The following is a 15,000-nucleotide window of genomic DNA, read 5'->3' on the forward strand; positions in this document are numbered from 1 at the left end:
GGCATTTTCAGTGGAAAAAATATCGTCTTATATTCGGATGAATACGGTAATGTATTAACTTCGATCACGCAACCTTTTCTTCCACCTCCTCTCCTCTCCTCTCCTCCACAGTCAGACACACACACACGAGTCGCGACACCCCCTCCTCAACATGCGCTGCCTGTTTACAACGGACTCGGACTGTTGGGGCAGGTGTTAATCAAAACAAACCAATCATGTCTTGACCTCTTCACAGGTTGCTGGCCTCTGATTGGCCTGGCCTGTCTCTCTGACTTAAAAAAAAAAAAAAAAAAAGATCAGACTGGTGAGGCCAGCCGGCCGGCGACCTGTTTAAAAAAAAAAAAAAAAAAAAAAAAGACGGTCAGGCCACCGGGCCAGTGACAGGCCGGCACAAACACAATGACCTCCAATCAATGTCCACTTCAGGGTGTGACTGACCATTGTTTTCCACCCCCAACAACTTAAGCACAGGAAGCCCAACGCCTACAAACCGATTTTATAAAAAGTAAAATTAGAGATTAAAAATTAGATTAACTCGATTAAAAAACATAACGCGCTAAATATGACTGTAATTAATTAATCTCAATTAACGCGATAATTTGACACCACTATATATATATATATATAAACAAAAAACAAACAAACAGAAACAGAAAAAAAAAAAACAAGAGAGCATGGAGAACAATAGGGGTTATGGAAGGTAGGTAACAACAAATGAATTATTGATGAATAAGCATTAATTATCATTAGCCGTGTGGGTCGGGGGTCTAATAGAGCAGTGGAGCTCATGGCAGGCTGCCACATATCGTGCTGCCAGTCCACAGCAGTCCTCCCTCTCTCCCAGCAGGACTGGAAGTCTCTCCAAGTCATCTAAGTAGGTGAATTCTGGGAATATTTTTGTGATTTTTTCAAAATATTGGTCTCTAATACATTGATTTTGGTTGCAGTGAATTAAGAAGTGCAGCTCTGTCTCTACTGTTCCCTGGTCACAGTGAGAGCACAGCCTCTCCTCTCTGGGCAGCCAGGTCTGTCTGTGCCGGCCTTCTTCTCCTGCCAGGTTGTGTTCACTCAGTCTGGACTTAGTCAGTGTTCTTCTCAGTTTTCTATCAGACACTGTGGTCAGGTAGGTTGCTCTCTCTGTCTCTCTCTCTCTCTGTCTCTCTCTCTCTGTGTGTCTCTCTCTCTGTCTCTCTGACCTGCGAGTGTGAGTGAGGCCTCTTTGGCCCTTTTTCATCTTTCTCTCTTTTTGTGCATCTCTTGTTTTGCACCTTGTTGGTTGTTTGTGGTCTGTGGTTGTTGGTGAGCTCTGCAGTCGGTGTGACTCACTCCCACCTGTTCTTCCACTTAGTTCTCCTGCTACGAAAGTTATCATCTCCAATGCTCCCTTTTATTAGCGATGACATGCCTGAGAGTAATCTGATGCGGTATGGCAGAGTGGGCTCCTCCACCAGCCCCCTCAAATGGTTCTTCATCAGTACCCCCTAATGATCCCCGCTCCCCAGGTGAAGCTGGGAGCGATGCTGCCCGCCCCGGGGCTGAGCTGGTTAATCTCTCAGCGATGGATGGCACCACTGAAGCCGCAGAGGGCAGCCCGCCTTTAGCGGACCCTATAATGGATGATGCAGCAGTGAATGATGTGATCACAAAAGAGTTGGCTGCTCTCCAGGGCGCCCTGGTCGCTCACCGGTAAAGAGCGCGCACCATGTACCAGGGCTTAGTCCCAATCTCAGCGACCGCGGTTTGAATCTGACCTCAGGTCCTTTGCTTCACGTCATTCCCTCTCTCTCCCCTGCCTTTCCTGACTATCTCTACTGTAACTGTCAAATAAAGCAGAAATGCCAAAAAAAAAATCTTAAAAAAAAAAAAAAGGCTGCTGGCTGCTCTAAGTGAGACTACAACACACAGTGGACATAACATTGCCAATAACTCTGGCTCACAACCAGAAACGGGAGAGGTTGTTGAAATGGAGGCGGATGGTGGTTTCAAGGCGCCTGAAAGGAAAGAGACTGATCCAGCTGATTGTACCCGTAGTAAAGCCAACAAACTTGGAGCCGCGAGTGCTTCAGGTGCCAGCGATAATGAATCAGTGTGTTCTAGTATGTCTGACGTCTCGCTGGGGGATCTCAGTGTGTCTGGAGGACAAACAGCGGTGCTATACAAAGCAGAAGACATAAGCCACTTCTTAGATGAAACGAAGGGGCAATGCTGTGATGAAGTGGAGCATTATTTTCTTGACAGGCGGCAATTTATTAATGATGCCGCCCACTTGGTAAGAGAGCAGGTACTCACCACAAAGGAGATTGCACGTCTCCGTAAACATGTTTATGTAGGTCAGGTGGTGCATTCTGATCAGTCATACTGTATACCTGATCGGTCCATTTTTGATAACATAGCAGTGGTTAGAGACTCGAACCCCTTTTGCCTAAGTTGCGCACTGTTTTGAGGGGCATTTCTTTACCCTTTGTTAATGAATCTTTTTATTTGTCTGCTTATGCTGATGATGTCACCATTTTTGTTAGTGTGGAAGATGATGTAAATTTGTTAAAGAATGCTGTCAATGATTTTCAAATGGTCTCCTCTGCCAAAGTAAACAGGGGGAAAAGTGAAGCTATCTGGGTGGGGGAATGGGAGAAGAGGTGCAGTGGTTTACCGGGTGGACTGCTGTGGAAAAAGGAAGGCTTTAAATATCTTGGTGTGTATCTCGGAGATGATGCTTATGTTCAAAAGAACTGGGAAAGGCTGCTGGAAAGGGTCAAGGGTCGTTTGGGGAAATGGAAGTGGCTGCTCCCTCAGCTATCCTACAGGGGGCGTACACTTATTATCAACAATTTGGTGGCTTCAGCACTGTGGCACAAGATTGCTTGCATTGAACCTTCAGACGGACTACTCAGTAGCATTCAGAAGGAGATGGTGGACTTTTTCTGGGACAAGCTGCATTGGGTGCCTCAAGCGATGCTTTTTTTTTGTTTAAGGGTGACAGAGGACAAGAGCCAGCAGAAGAGACACTTACAGACTACAATTTGTTCAGAGTCTGCTCACAGCTTCGAACACTCTGGCTTGGAGACCACTGGCCCATAGCATCTTGCGTAGAGCTAGTAAGCTGGGTCTGGACATTGCACTGTTTCAAATGCACTCTAGGAGACTGGACTTTGATGGACTTACGCCGTTTTACTAAAGTCTGATTTGCCTGGTCTCACAATCTTGTTATGTGAAAAACATATTTTGCAATTATGTCATGTTGTTGATAGAGCAGGGTGCAGCCTACAAAATGCTCGGGCAGTCACCTCCCTTTTGGGTTTAAGGTCTGAAAGGTATGTGAAAAAGCTTCTTGAAAAACTCAGTGGGGTCCTTAGTTTTCAGGAGAAAAACCTGCTTGAAGAATATGGTAATGGAAATTTTCACTGTAACAATGATGTGTTTCTCTCACCTGATTTGAAGGAATGCAGTTATGCTAGCCCTCTGTTAAATCTTGGTGTATGTGATTGAATGTACTTGCACTCTGTAAGAGGGAAGGTGGTGTATAAAAATATGGTGAAGGTACTAAATAAGCACACTCTGAAAGGTAGAATGGACACTGTTTGAAGAGTGAAGCTAGGCATTGCTGATAAGGTTAAGCCTGTGTGGAGAGTTCTGTATAAACCTCCTTTAACAAAGAGATCTGGTGATCTTCAGTGGAGGATCTTGCATGGTGCTATTGCGGTGAATGCACTAATGTCTGTGATCAGGTCTGATCTGACTGATGTCTGTCCTTTCTGTTCTGTTAGGGAGACCATTTACCACTGTTTTGTGGAATGTAGTAGGCTTTGTAGTAGGAATGTAGGAATGTAGTAGGCCCCTTTATTTTGTGTATTGAGTATGTTGTTTTTTTTCTTTTGGGATTATTTTCTCTAAGCAAGGTTTCATACTTGTTTTTTGTTTTTTTGTTTTGTTTTTTTATAACCAAAAACAGAGAGCTCCACCTGCCTCTCTGATTGTATTCCAACCTGGTTTTTAAAAGCTGTGCTTCCTACGGTCGGCCCTGATATTGTAAATATTATAAATTGCTCTTTATCGTCTTGGATTTTTCCATCTTATTTTAAACATGCTATTGTTTCTCCTCTTTTAAAGAAGCCTTCTCTCAACCCAGCTGTTTTAAGTAATTTTAGACCTATTTCTAAACTGCCTTTTTTTATCCCAGATGTTAGAAAAAAACGTGGTATCCCAGCTAATTTCTTTTATGAATGAGAATCAGGTTTTTGACTAATTTCAATCTGGGTTCCCCAGGCTTCACAGCACAGAGACTGCTCTGGTCAAGGTCACTAATGACCTCCTGCTGGCTGCTGACTCTGGTTTTTATTCAGTTTTAATCCTCCTCGACCTCAGCGCTTCCTTCAGTACAGTCGACCACAGTGTTTTGATCAATCGTCTGAAGCACAGTGTTGGAGTCAGTGGTGTGGCACTAGACTGGTTTACTTCCTACTTGTCGAATAGGTCCTTCTCTGTCAGTCTCGGTGATGCCCCCTCTCCATGTGCTCCCCTCTCTTGTGGTGTCCCCCAGGGGTCCATCTTTGGTCCGCTCCTCTTTACTATCTATATGCTACCCCTGGGACACATTCTGCGCAGGCACAACATCAATTTCCACTGTTATGCCGACGATACCCAACTCTACATACCCCTTCACCTGGTAGCACTGACGCCGCATCCATTCTGTCCTGCCTCAACGAAGTCAAAACCTGGATGTACAATAACTTCCTACAACTAAACGACTCTAAATCGGAAATGATCATTATTACACCCTCTGGCCCCAGCACTAGCAGCGTTCTTGATATATCCTTGAGTCTGGGTCTGTTTTTGGATAATTTGTGCACAGAGGCTCCCAACCTTGGTTTCTTATTCGACTCCAATCTCCAATTCTTTGATGCTCAAGTAACCAAGGTTGTTCAAACATGCTTCGCTACATTGAGACAACTGACAAAAATCTGTCCTTTCCTCTCCCCCTCACTTTTTGAAATTATCATTCACGCACTGATCTCTTCCAGACTTGACTATTGTAATGCGCTCTACTCTGGTATCAGCCAACGTAACATTCACAGACTACAATTGATCCAGAATGCCGCCACCAGACTTTTAAGTCACACCAGGAGAAGTGACCACATTACACCAGTTCTAGCTGCCCTCCACTGGCTACCTGTGAGTTTTAGAATTGATTATAAGGTGTTGTTACTTGTTTTTAAAGCCTTAAACAGCCTGGCTCCTCCCTATATCTGAGAAATGTTAACCCCCTATGAGCCTGGCCACAGTCTGAGGTCCTCTGGCCGGGCCCTTCTTGAGGTCCCTAACTCTCGTTTGGTCTCGAGAGGTGACCGTGCCTTTGCTGTTCGGGGCCCCAGACTCTGGAACGCCCTGCCGGAGGGCCTCAGGCAGGCAAACTCTGTCATCTTTTAAATCCCTTCTTAAAACTCACTTTTACCGTATGGCCTTTTCTTAGTTGCTGGTTCTGTCTTTTATGGTCTTTTACTGTATTTTATGGGAACCTTTTCTGTTTTTACTGTAATTTTGTTTTTGTTTTATCCTCACTTTTATTTTTTATTTTTTAAAATTTTTATTGTATTTTATTTTATTATTTTTATGTTGTTATTTTATTGTGAAGCACTTTGTAACTGTGTGTTTCGAAAAGTGCTATACAAATGAAGGTATTATTATTATCATTATTATTATTATTATTATTATTATTATTATTATTATTTTGATGGTTCTGTTGCTGATATCCTCAGTTTATTGTTGTACAATAAATCTTTGTTAAAATTCATATTCTGTCTGTCTCTCTCTCTCTGTCTCTGTCTCTCTCTGTCTCTGTGTGTCTCTCTCTCTCTCCCTTCCTCTCATGTTTTTGACAGAAAGTGAGTTTGTTCAGGATTTAAAGGGTTAAACATGAAGCTGATTGAAGTGCTTCCTGTGTGGATTGGAGCTCCAGTGGTGTTCAGAGTGTGGTTGGCAGCCCCCAAGGGGTCCCTGAGGGTCCTCCGGAGGTCCTCAGCAGCATGACAAACACAGGTTGAGTGATTGTGTCCATGTTCAGGTAAAGCACACAACAACACAAAGTGTTGGAAAAAAAATCCGGCGGTGCATCGTTGTGCAGGAGTGACTGGTCTGCTTCCTGCTTCCTGCTGGTGGGTGCTCACAGTGAGGCGGTGTGAGGTGGGTGGGGCTCTGGGCTGCTTGGCACGACGGTGGAAACAGAACGGAGGCCGAGGGCTGTTAGCAGCGTCTGGCTGGAGACAGGCCTCGCTTTCTGAGGACGGCTAATGATGAAATGATAACTCTCTCTCTCTCTCTCTCTCTCTCTCTCTCTCTCTCACACACACACACACACACACACACACACACATACACACACAGTGCCAACACCTGAGCAGCAGAGATTCAGCTTCATCCTGCTGAACAAGTGTGTGAAATGTCTGCAGACATACATGTGGCCCTGCAGACAGACAGGTGGCCCTGCAGATAGACAGGTGGTGCTGAAGACAGGACTACTTCCAGGGTTAGGGTTAGGGTTAGTCTGGCTCTAACAGGGTTAGGGTTATCCCTGTGACGTCGTGCTCATAATGCCTACATTATAATAAATGTGTGTAAATGATGTTGAATGCTTTTGCTCAGTTGAAGCTGCAGATTCTCGATGTCACCCTCTGCTGGTGGCTGCTGTTGTTATTATTTTTTATTATTTCTCTTTCAGTTCCAGTCCTGATTTTATGAATGCTGATGTTGTGTAGGCAGCAGATGCTGCATGTCTGGCCAGTGGTTTTCAGGGTCTGGGGCCCCCAGGGGCCTGTAGGGGGCATGTGAGGGGCTATCAGGGCTCCTCAGAAAAATGAGGAATAGGAACAGGAACTACAAACAGGATTTTTACAGATTTAATTCACTAGAAATTCTTTAAAAAGAAAACTTATGAGTTATTACTTTAATATTATAGCCTTTTGAAAACTGGCCACTCCGGATCTTTTTGTTCCAGTGAGACATCTAAACAGCTTCACAGTTCACACAAAAAATATTTATTCATATCAGGATCAGTTCGATTGTTTTGTTTCAGTAATATAAACTGTTTCATGCATTTTGAAGTTTTGCTCAGTTTTGTCTTATCAGACTAAAACAGAGACCCCCCCTCCTCCTCCCACCAATGGGTGTTTTGGAGGCGGTATGATGCGGGTAAGAAGCGGGACCGCCGCCCCGGCCCCCCGACCCCTCGGCCCCCCGGCAGCGGGGCGGTGTAACCTGAGAGCAGCGCTCACATTTGGAAGCAGAGTGAAGCCTGGAGCTGCAGGAGCGCGGCTCCCCTCCTCCTGGTCCCGGATCAGAGCCCAGCAGCAGCCGCTATAAAGTGTGGATCAGCGGAAGCAGCTCAGTGCGGAGCCCCGAGGCAGAGCGCGACCCGCAGCCGGAGGAGAGGCACCGCAGCCCGGACACACAGCACACGCCGCTCCGCTGCGTCCCGGTGAGTCAACTGACTCTCATGTTAGAAAATCAAAACAGTGATGAGTAACTGGGCTGAAGTCGTGCAGACAGCAGGCAGACAGGCTGAGCGTGAACCCGCTTGTGTTTGTTGGCTCCTCACACTCCGAGGTGGTTTCTCTTCCTGTCGTCTGCAGCAGGACTTCTCCATCTTTCCCATGTCCACGAGCTCCACGGTAGCTTTCAGTACAGCTGATTCTGCCTCGGATCCTGGTATGAGAGCATATTTTGGTTTGTGTGAAACTGTTTGACCTTAAACTGCTGAGACTGAAACCTGCAGTTGAAATAAGTTTTTATAGCCTATATATCATTAGAATTTCTGATTTCTGAATTAAAGTGAAACTAAACTGTTCCAGGTTTTCTGTCTGCTCAGAGAAGAGCTACAGTATAAAGTCAGTATAAATCCAGTGTGTGTGCACTGCTCAGTGTGTGTGTGTGTGTGTGCTGAACACACACAGGTAAACACACTCTTGCTGCTGCTGTTAATAGGAGAGTGAATTTCTGTGGCTGGGCAGTGTATGGACTTAATATTTTTATCATGAGAGGAGGTTGTGATTGTGGACATCAGTGTTCTCCTGGTTTTAAAGCTCCGTCCAAGTTCCTCTGCATGTCCAGAGTTTCCTCTCCAGAATGTTCCTCTGATCTCCTCCCAAAGTGAGCAGCAGTGGGATTTTAGAGCTGCCACATCACTCCTCCTCCCTTTCCTCCAGCTGCTGGTTTCCTGGTTTCCATTCATTCTACGACGATATGAACATGAACTTTCAGAGCCTTCAGACTTTCTTCATTCCAGTTTTCCATCAGCGGGATAAAGTCCTCCACATGAGTTTTCTTAAAAGCAGCAGCACAGCAGTGTTTTCAGGACTTTTTCAAACTGAAATGCTCCCTCCTCCTCCTCCTCCTCCTCCGCTAGGGAAAATAGTCCCCAGGGAAACGTTTTGCTTTCCACAGCCAATTATCAGCTGTGTGGTTTCTGAGTGTTGAGGACTTGTTTGTTCTTTAAAGTTGAAAGTTTTCTGTCTGCTCATCGTTTGAGCTTTATGATGACTGCTTCTCACTGATCTGAGACCAGAGCAAATTAATTTGATTTCTGTCAAAAACATTGGAAAAAAAAAAAAAAGCTTCACCAGAAATTATCTTGAAAATGTGCAAGAAATTTGTAAAAGGTTATAAGAAAATGACCTGGAAATTATCTGAAGATAACAGAAATAAATAATTAAGAAAACGTTTTCTCAAAAATTGTTATAAAATGAATCAAACAAACAAACAAACAAGGTTTAGAGCCCCTGTGACAGACCATGTACCCTCACCACCACCATCATCATCATCATGTCTTTTATTTACCAAAGTGTGTTGCGGGGTGAAACTCGGTGGTGATGGAGCCTGGAGGTTAAAGGAAAGCTGAAGTTTGTGCTTCCTGCTCACTCTGCGTTGACACCTGCTCTGTGTGTGTGTGGTGTGTGTGTGTATGTTTAGCCTGGTCTGTTGTATCTAGCTGGTCTTAGTTCTGCTCTTAGACTAGTCTGATGAAAGTGAGACAAATATCTAGACAGACTAAGTTTAAGTCCAATATCTGCCCCCTGGCTGTCTCTGAGCCACGAGCTGTTTCCATGGTAACACTGACTGACATGTGCCAGCGCTGATACCAAAGCAGAGACCCGTGACTCACATGCTGTGGTTTGCTGACAGTCAAACGGAGCGAGCCGTGTGAAGGGAAAGGCTTTCTGTCTTGTTTTCTGAAAAAACCTGGACATTTCTGCATCTGAGGGTTTTCTGAATGTTGTTGGTGCCGAACAAGAGAAACACAGCACTGTAAACAACTGAACCACACTGCAAACAACTGTACCACACTGTAAACAACTGTACCACACTGCAAACAACTGTACCACACTGTAAACAACTGAACCACACTGTAAACAACTGTACCACACTGCAAACAACTGTACCACACTGTAAACAACTGCAAACAACTGTACCACACTGTAAACAACTGAACCACACTGAAAACAACTGTACCACACTGTAAACAACTGAACCACACTGAAAACAACTGAACCACACTGTAAACAACTGCAAACAACTATATCACACTGTAAACAACTGTACCACATTGTAAACAACTGTAACACACTGCAAACAACTGTACCACACTGCAAACAACTGTAAACAACTGTACCACACTGAAAACAACTGTACCACACTAAAAACAACTGTACCACACTGTAAACAACTGAACCACACTGTAAACAACTGAACCACACTGTAAACAACTGAACCACACTGTAAACAACTGTACCACACTGTAAACAACTGCAAACAACTGTACCACACTGTAAACAACTGCAAACAACTGTAACACACTGTAAACAACTGAACCACACTGTAAACAACTGCAAACAACTGAACCACACTGTAAACAACTGAACCACACTGTAAACAACTGAACCACACTGTAAACAACTGTACCACACTGTAAACAACTGAACCACACTGTAAACAACTGCAAACAACTGAACCACACTGTAAACAACTGCAAACAACTGTATCACACTGTAAACAACTGAACCACACTGTAAACAACTGTATCACACTGTAAACAACTGAACCACACTGTAAACAACTGAACCACACTGTAAACAACTGCAAACAACTGTATCACACTGTAAACAACTGTCACAATCACAAGCAGCTGCTGTTCTGTTTTATTTGTGAATCCCACAGTCGTGTAAAGAATAATGTGAAAGGTGTCTGACAGTCCAATCAGTCTCTGCTGAGTGGACGGCCCAGAGCCAGGCAGCCAATCAGAGCAGGGGAGGCAGCCTGGAGGAGATCTGACCCTCAGTTACTGTCAGAAGTAGTAAATTACAGTAACACCTTCTTGCTGTCAGACGTTTCCCTCTCACATACCTGCCATACATCACATGCATCTCACACATATCTCATATACCTCATATATATGCCCTATATTGCATGTATATCTCTTATATCTCACATACTGTATATTTCATATATCTCATATCTCACAGACATGACAGGTGCATTATGGTCTTGTTCCAGCAGAGCAGCATGGTGGTGCCTTGCTTCAGGACTCAAACCTGCGGCATTCAGACTGAGCGATAACACAGAGGCTTTTTGTTTTTCCAGCAGGGAAATATTTCTGTTGTTTGGACAGAGAGAGAGAGAGGGAGAGAGAGAGAGAGAGAGACACAGACGCAGTGGTAGTGGTATCGGTGAGGTCGTGTGTGTCACTCAGTCTCTCACTGAATGTTTTTTCTTTCCTGACCTGGAAAAAATGTTGGATCGATGCTGAGGTTTAAATCACGTCCTCCCTCTGGTGTTTTCCTCCCCGGCTGTCTGACCTGCAGGGATAAAACAAACGCTCCTCACCCAGAGAACATCCAGGAGTTAGTCTGGGTCGTGCCGCTGCTTTCCAACCAGAGTCTGACTGATGAACAGAAACAGAAAAGCCAGCGTCTGTCTGTCCACATGTCTGTCTGCTGATAAAGCTGCTGTCTTTCCCTCTCAGCTGGAGGGAACATGAGGAGTTTTGTAAAGACGGTAAATGAATTCTGCCAGACTCTTCAGGATCTGCCTCCTGTGTTTGTGGTCGGGCCTCCGGGACACACTGGCCATGTTCCCGACGGGTGTCCCAGCGTCTGGAGACTCGGCCCATCGGCCCTCCACCGCGAGTCAGCGGGACGCCTGGGCAATAACTTTTTTTTAACCCCAACATGCCCAAACACCAGTGTTTTTAAATGCTTTCATGAACATGCTTTGGGTTATTTCCCCCATTGGGGCCATATTCATATTCATGGCCGCTGGAAGAGGAAGGCCTGTGATTGGTCAGCCTGTTTAAAAGAAGACATTTCACCCATAATGCATTGTGTTTGTATCCAGTGGTGTGTGTGTGCTCAGGACGTCCCAAACACGTCATGAAGCTACATGAAGTGTGTTTGCACCGGATCTGACTGTGTGTGTGTGTGTGTGTGTGTGTGTGTGTGTGTGTGTATTCTCCAGCAGGATGAGTGGCAGTTTTTTCATCTGAGCGGCTGACAGAGTTTTCATCTCTGGATCAGAGCTGCTGCTGGATCTGGAGTTTACCATGAAGGATTGTGGGTAACACTTTGCACAGGGTGAGGATATAGACGTGATTTATTTGGGATGAAATGTCCCTTTATGGGGCGGCATGGGAAGCTCTGCTGGCCGGCACTCGTTTCGTCCTCCGCCGGAGTCGGCTCCGCTGGACTGTCAGCGGCGTTGACCAATCAGAGGAGAGTCAGCGGCTCTACCAATGAAACAGCAGCTCGCTCGGCTCCTGATCATTTGCCTCAGCTGCTGGACAGAGTGGCGTTGTGTTGAGGCGCACGGTTGTTGTCATGGTTACATGTCGGGATGTAGCGGGAAGCAGCGAGGCAACGAGCAGCCGCTTGAGACCGAACCCCGAACCCAGAACCCAGAACCCAGAACCCAGAACCCAGAACCCTGTGAAGAAAAAACAAAAACTGTCTGAAGAAAGACAGACAGGAAAGAACAAATACATTTATACAAAAATCACCTCTCTGTCTGAGAGAGAGACAGACAGACAGACAGACAGGTTAACAGACAGAAAGACAGACAGACAGGTTAACAGACAGGCAGACAGACAGAAAGACAGGTTAACAGACAGACAGGCAGGCAGACAGACAGACAGACAGACAGGTTAACAGACAGACAGGCAGGCAGAAAGACAGGTTAACAGACAGACAGGCAGGCAGACAGACAGACAGACAGACAGGTTAACAGACAGACAGACAGGTTAGCAGACAGGCAGGCAGACAGGAAGTTGAAGGTCTTGCTGTAATAATTAACTGAAAGTGAAAAGCAGAGAGCAGCAGCAGATAAACTCTGTCTGTCTCTCATGCTGAGTTTGGCAGCCCAGACCACTGACACACACACACACACACACACACACACACACACACACACACACATACAGACTCACACACATGCACACACAAGCACACACACACTCAGCTGCAGTGGTTGATGTCAAACTCTTTCTCTGTGTGCAACAAGTGAACTGCAGCAACTGCTGATGAGGGACATTTGTGTGTGTGTGTGTGTGTGTGTGTGTGTGTGTTTCTACAAAAGGACGACAACATAATGATTACCTAACAGACTCGTGTATCTCTGATAAACAGAATATTGATCGCTCTGTTTCCAGAGAAGAATCTCTAAACATGATGAGGCAGCATGAAGGCCACAGCGCCACCCTGTGGTGTGTTGAGGCACCACAGACTGACGTGAGAGAGACGGCATATGAAAGTGATAAAAATGTACTAAAATACTAAACAGCAGCTTTCTCAGCAAGGACCAGAGCAGAAAATACGCATCAGTCCACGTGGTCTTTAAAGAGTGTGTGTGACCCGCGGGCTCCTGCTGAGCAGGCTGGGGGCCAACATTAGGCTCTCCGACCTCATCCAGAGGCGTCGGGAAAGAAAGTGGAACACTAAAATGGCCATAAAACAGTTATTACAAAAAAAAAAAAAAAAAAAAACAGAACCCTAAACAGCTGGAAATGTGGAAGCATAAAGCTGCAGTTTCCTGAGGTCTCATGAACACAGAGACATCAGGTCCTGTTTGTCCCCAGTGAGCTCCTGTAGCTCTATCAGTGTGTGTGTGTGTGTGTGTGTGTGTTTTGGAGCAGAGCTGTGTTTGCAGAGGAAACAGAACCCGTCTGCAGCCCTACATGGACCTGTCTGTCCTGCTAAAACACTTTTTATTTTTCTGTTTCAGAGTCAGAGGAGTGACGCTGCCGCCCTGCAGGAGCAAGGTGACGCCATCAGACACACACACACACACACACACACACACACACACATCATCATCATCAACGTCGCTTTATACCTAATTGTTGTGCTTCCTCCTGTGGTCGTGCAGGAGGAGCGGCTTCCTCTGATCTCATGTTTTAATCTCAGCACTTAGAGCTGATTTGATGGACTGACTGATTGGTCATAATTTAATTTACATCATATTACGGGATCATTTTCTGTATAATTCACATAACAGAGTTAATGAAAACCTATGAATTCACATTTTCAAATTTGCACATAAAATATGGGAAACATTTTGGATGGAGATTTGGATGAAATAAAGCATCGATATGTTGATATGAGGCAGATCAGCCACGGGGTCAGCGCGTGCCGTCGAGCTCCCGAGGGAGGCCCTGCCCCCGGGCCCGTCCAGAGGGAGGCTCTGCCCCCGGGCCCGTCCCGAGGGAGGCCCTGCCCCCGGGCCCGTCCCGAGGGCAGAGGCCGGGCTGCCGCCGCATGAATGACTCTCTGCTATTCACACCAACCACATGCTCACACACCTGTGGGTGCGTTTGTTTTCCTGCTCTGTCTGTCCCTGCATGTAGCTGGGATGCATCCAAAACTCTTTGGACCTCTTCAGATCACTGGAGTCAGGTTTAGAGTCAGAATGAATGAATGAATGAATGAATGGTTTATTTTTGGTTTTGGTTTGTACATCAATCATCGCACACAGTACAACAATCACAATAAACTCATAAAAACCAAAAAAAAGGATTAGGCTAGAAGCAAAGGCTTATTTATGTGCCTATCCTTTACACCTGATGCAGTACTTCCATTAAATTACATATTTACAGCATCGAGCATTCTCATTGAAAAAAGAATCAACAATAACAAAAACACATTTACCATCTCAACTTAATATTCCTGTATGATCTTATACTTAAGGCATTTTTTAAACTTTGTCAGAGAAGTGAACGACTTAAATTCATCATCAAGTCCATCCCATAATTTCACACCCACAGCCGAAATACATCTAGACTTCACATTTGTCCTCACTTTCATACATTCAAAAATACAATGACCTCTTAAGTTATAGTTACTCTCTCTTAATTTAAAGAAATCTTGAATGGTATTTAGAACAATATTATTTTTTACTTTATAAATCATCTCTAACATTTTAATATATACAATATCCTGCAAGTTTAAGGTTTTAAGATGAATAAAGAAATTATTAGTTGCTTCAAAATATCCTACTTTATTAATTATTCTAATTAGGGTTAGATTGAGTGAAGGTCGTCAGGTTTAGAGTCAGGTTTAGTGTCAGGTTTAGAGTCAGGTTTAGAGTCAGGTTTAGAGTTAGGTTTAGTGTCAGGTTTAGAGTCAGGTTTAGAGTCAGGTTTAGAGTTAGGTGTGTGTGTGTGTGTGACATGCTGTGACACCACCTGGGACTCTGAACCAAACGTCCCCCTCAGTGCAGCTCTCGAATCAGAGCGGACCCCCCGGGGCCTCCGCACCAGACCATATTTACATTTATTATTATAGTAAATACATTAATAAATTATATTCCTGATATACTGACATCATGAGCCCATCAGGTCAGTGGGTCCAGTGTGTGTGTGTGTGTGTGTGTTTGTGTGTTAACAATGTTGTGTCTGTTGGCAGATGACTGACAAAACCCGGGTCTCCAAGGCAACCAGCTTGTCACCGGGGCACGGTTCCCATGGCA

The 15,000-nt window shown here is 44.9% G+C and overlaps 1 protein-coding gene across 1 annotated transcript in view; it reads left to right on the forward strand.

The window, feature by feature from the left end:
* The first annotated feature begins 7,289 nt into the window (after positions 1-7,289).
* The window catches only part of LOC115379685 (myosin light chain kinase, smooth muscle-like), a 59,840-nt gene continuing 52,129 nt past the window's right edge, over positions 7,290-15,000 (forward strand). The window contains 3 exon segments of the mRNA XM_030080504.1: positions 7,290-7,468; positions 13,258-13,294; positions 14,937-15,000. The exon segment at positions 14,937-15,000 is cut by the window's right edge and continues 77 nt beyond it. Coding sequence (XP_029936364.1) covers positions 14,937-15,000 — 64 coding nt within the window. The 5' untranslated portion in view covers positions 7,290-7,468; positions 13,258-13,294.

The sequence above is a fragment of the Myripristis murdjan genome, chromosome 21, assembly GCF_902150065.1.
Source record: "Myripristis murdjan chromosome 21, fMyrMur1.1, whole genome shotgun sequence".
NCBI classification, from domain to species: domain Eukaryota; kingdom Metazoa; phylum Chordata; class Actinopteri; order Holocentriformes; family Holocentridae; genus Myripristis; species Myripristis murdjan.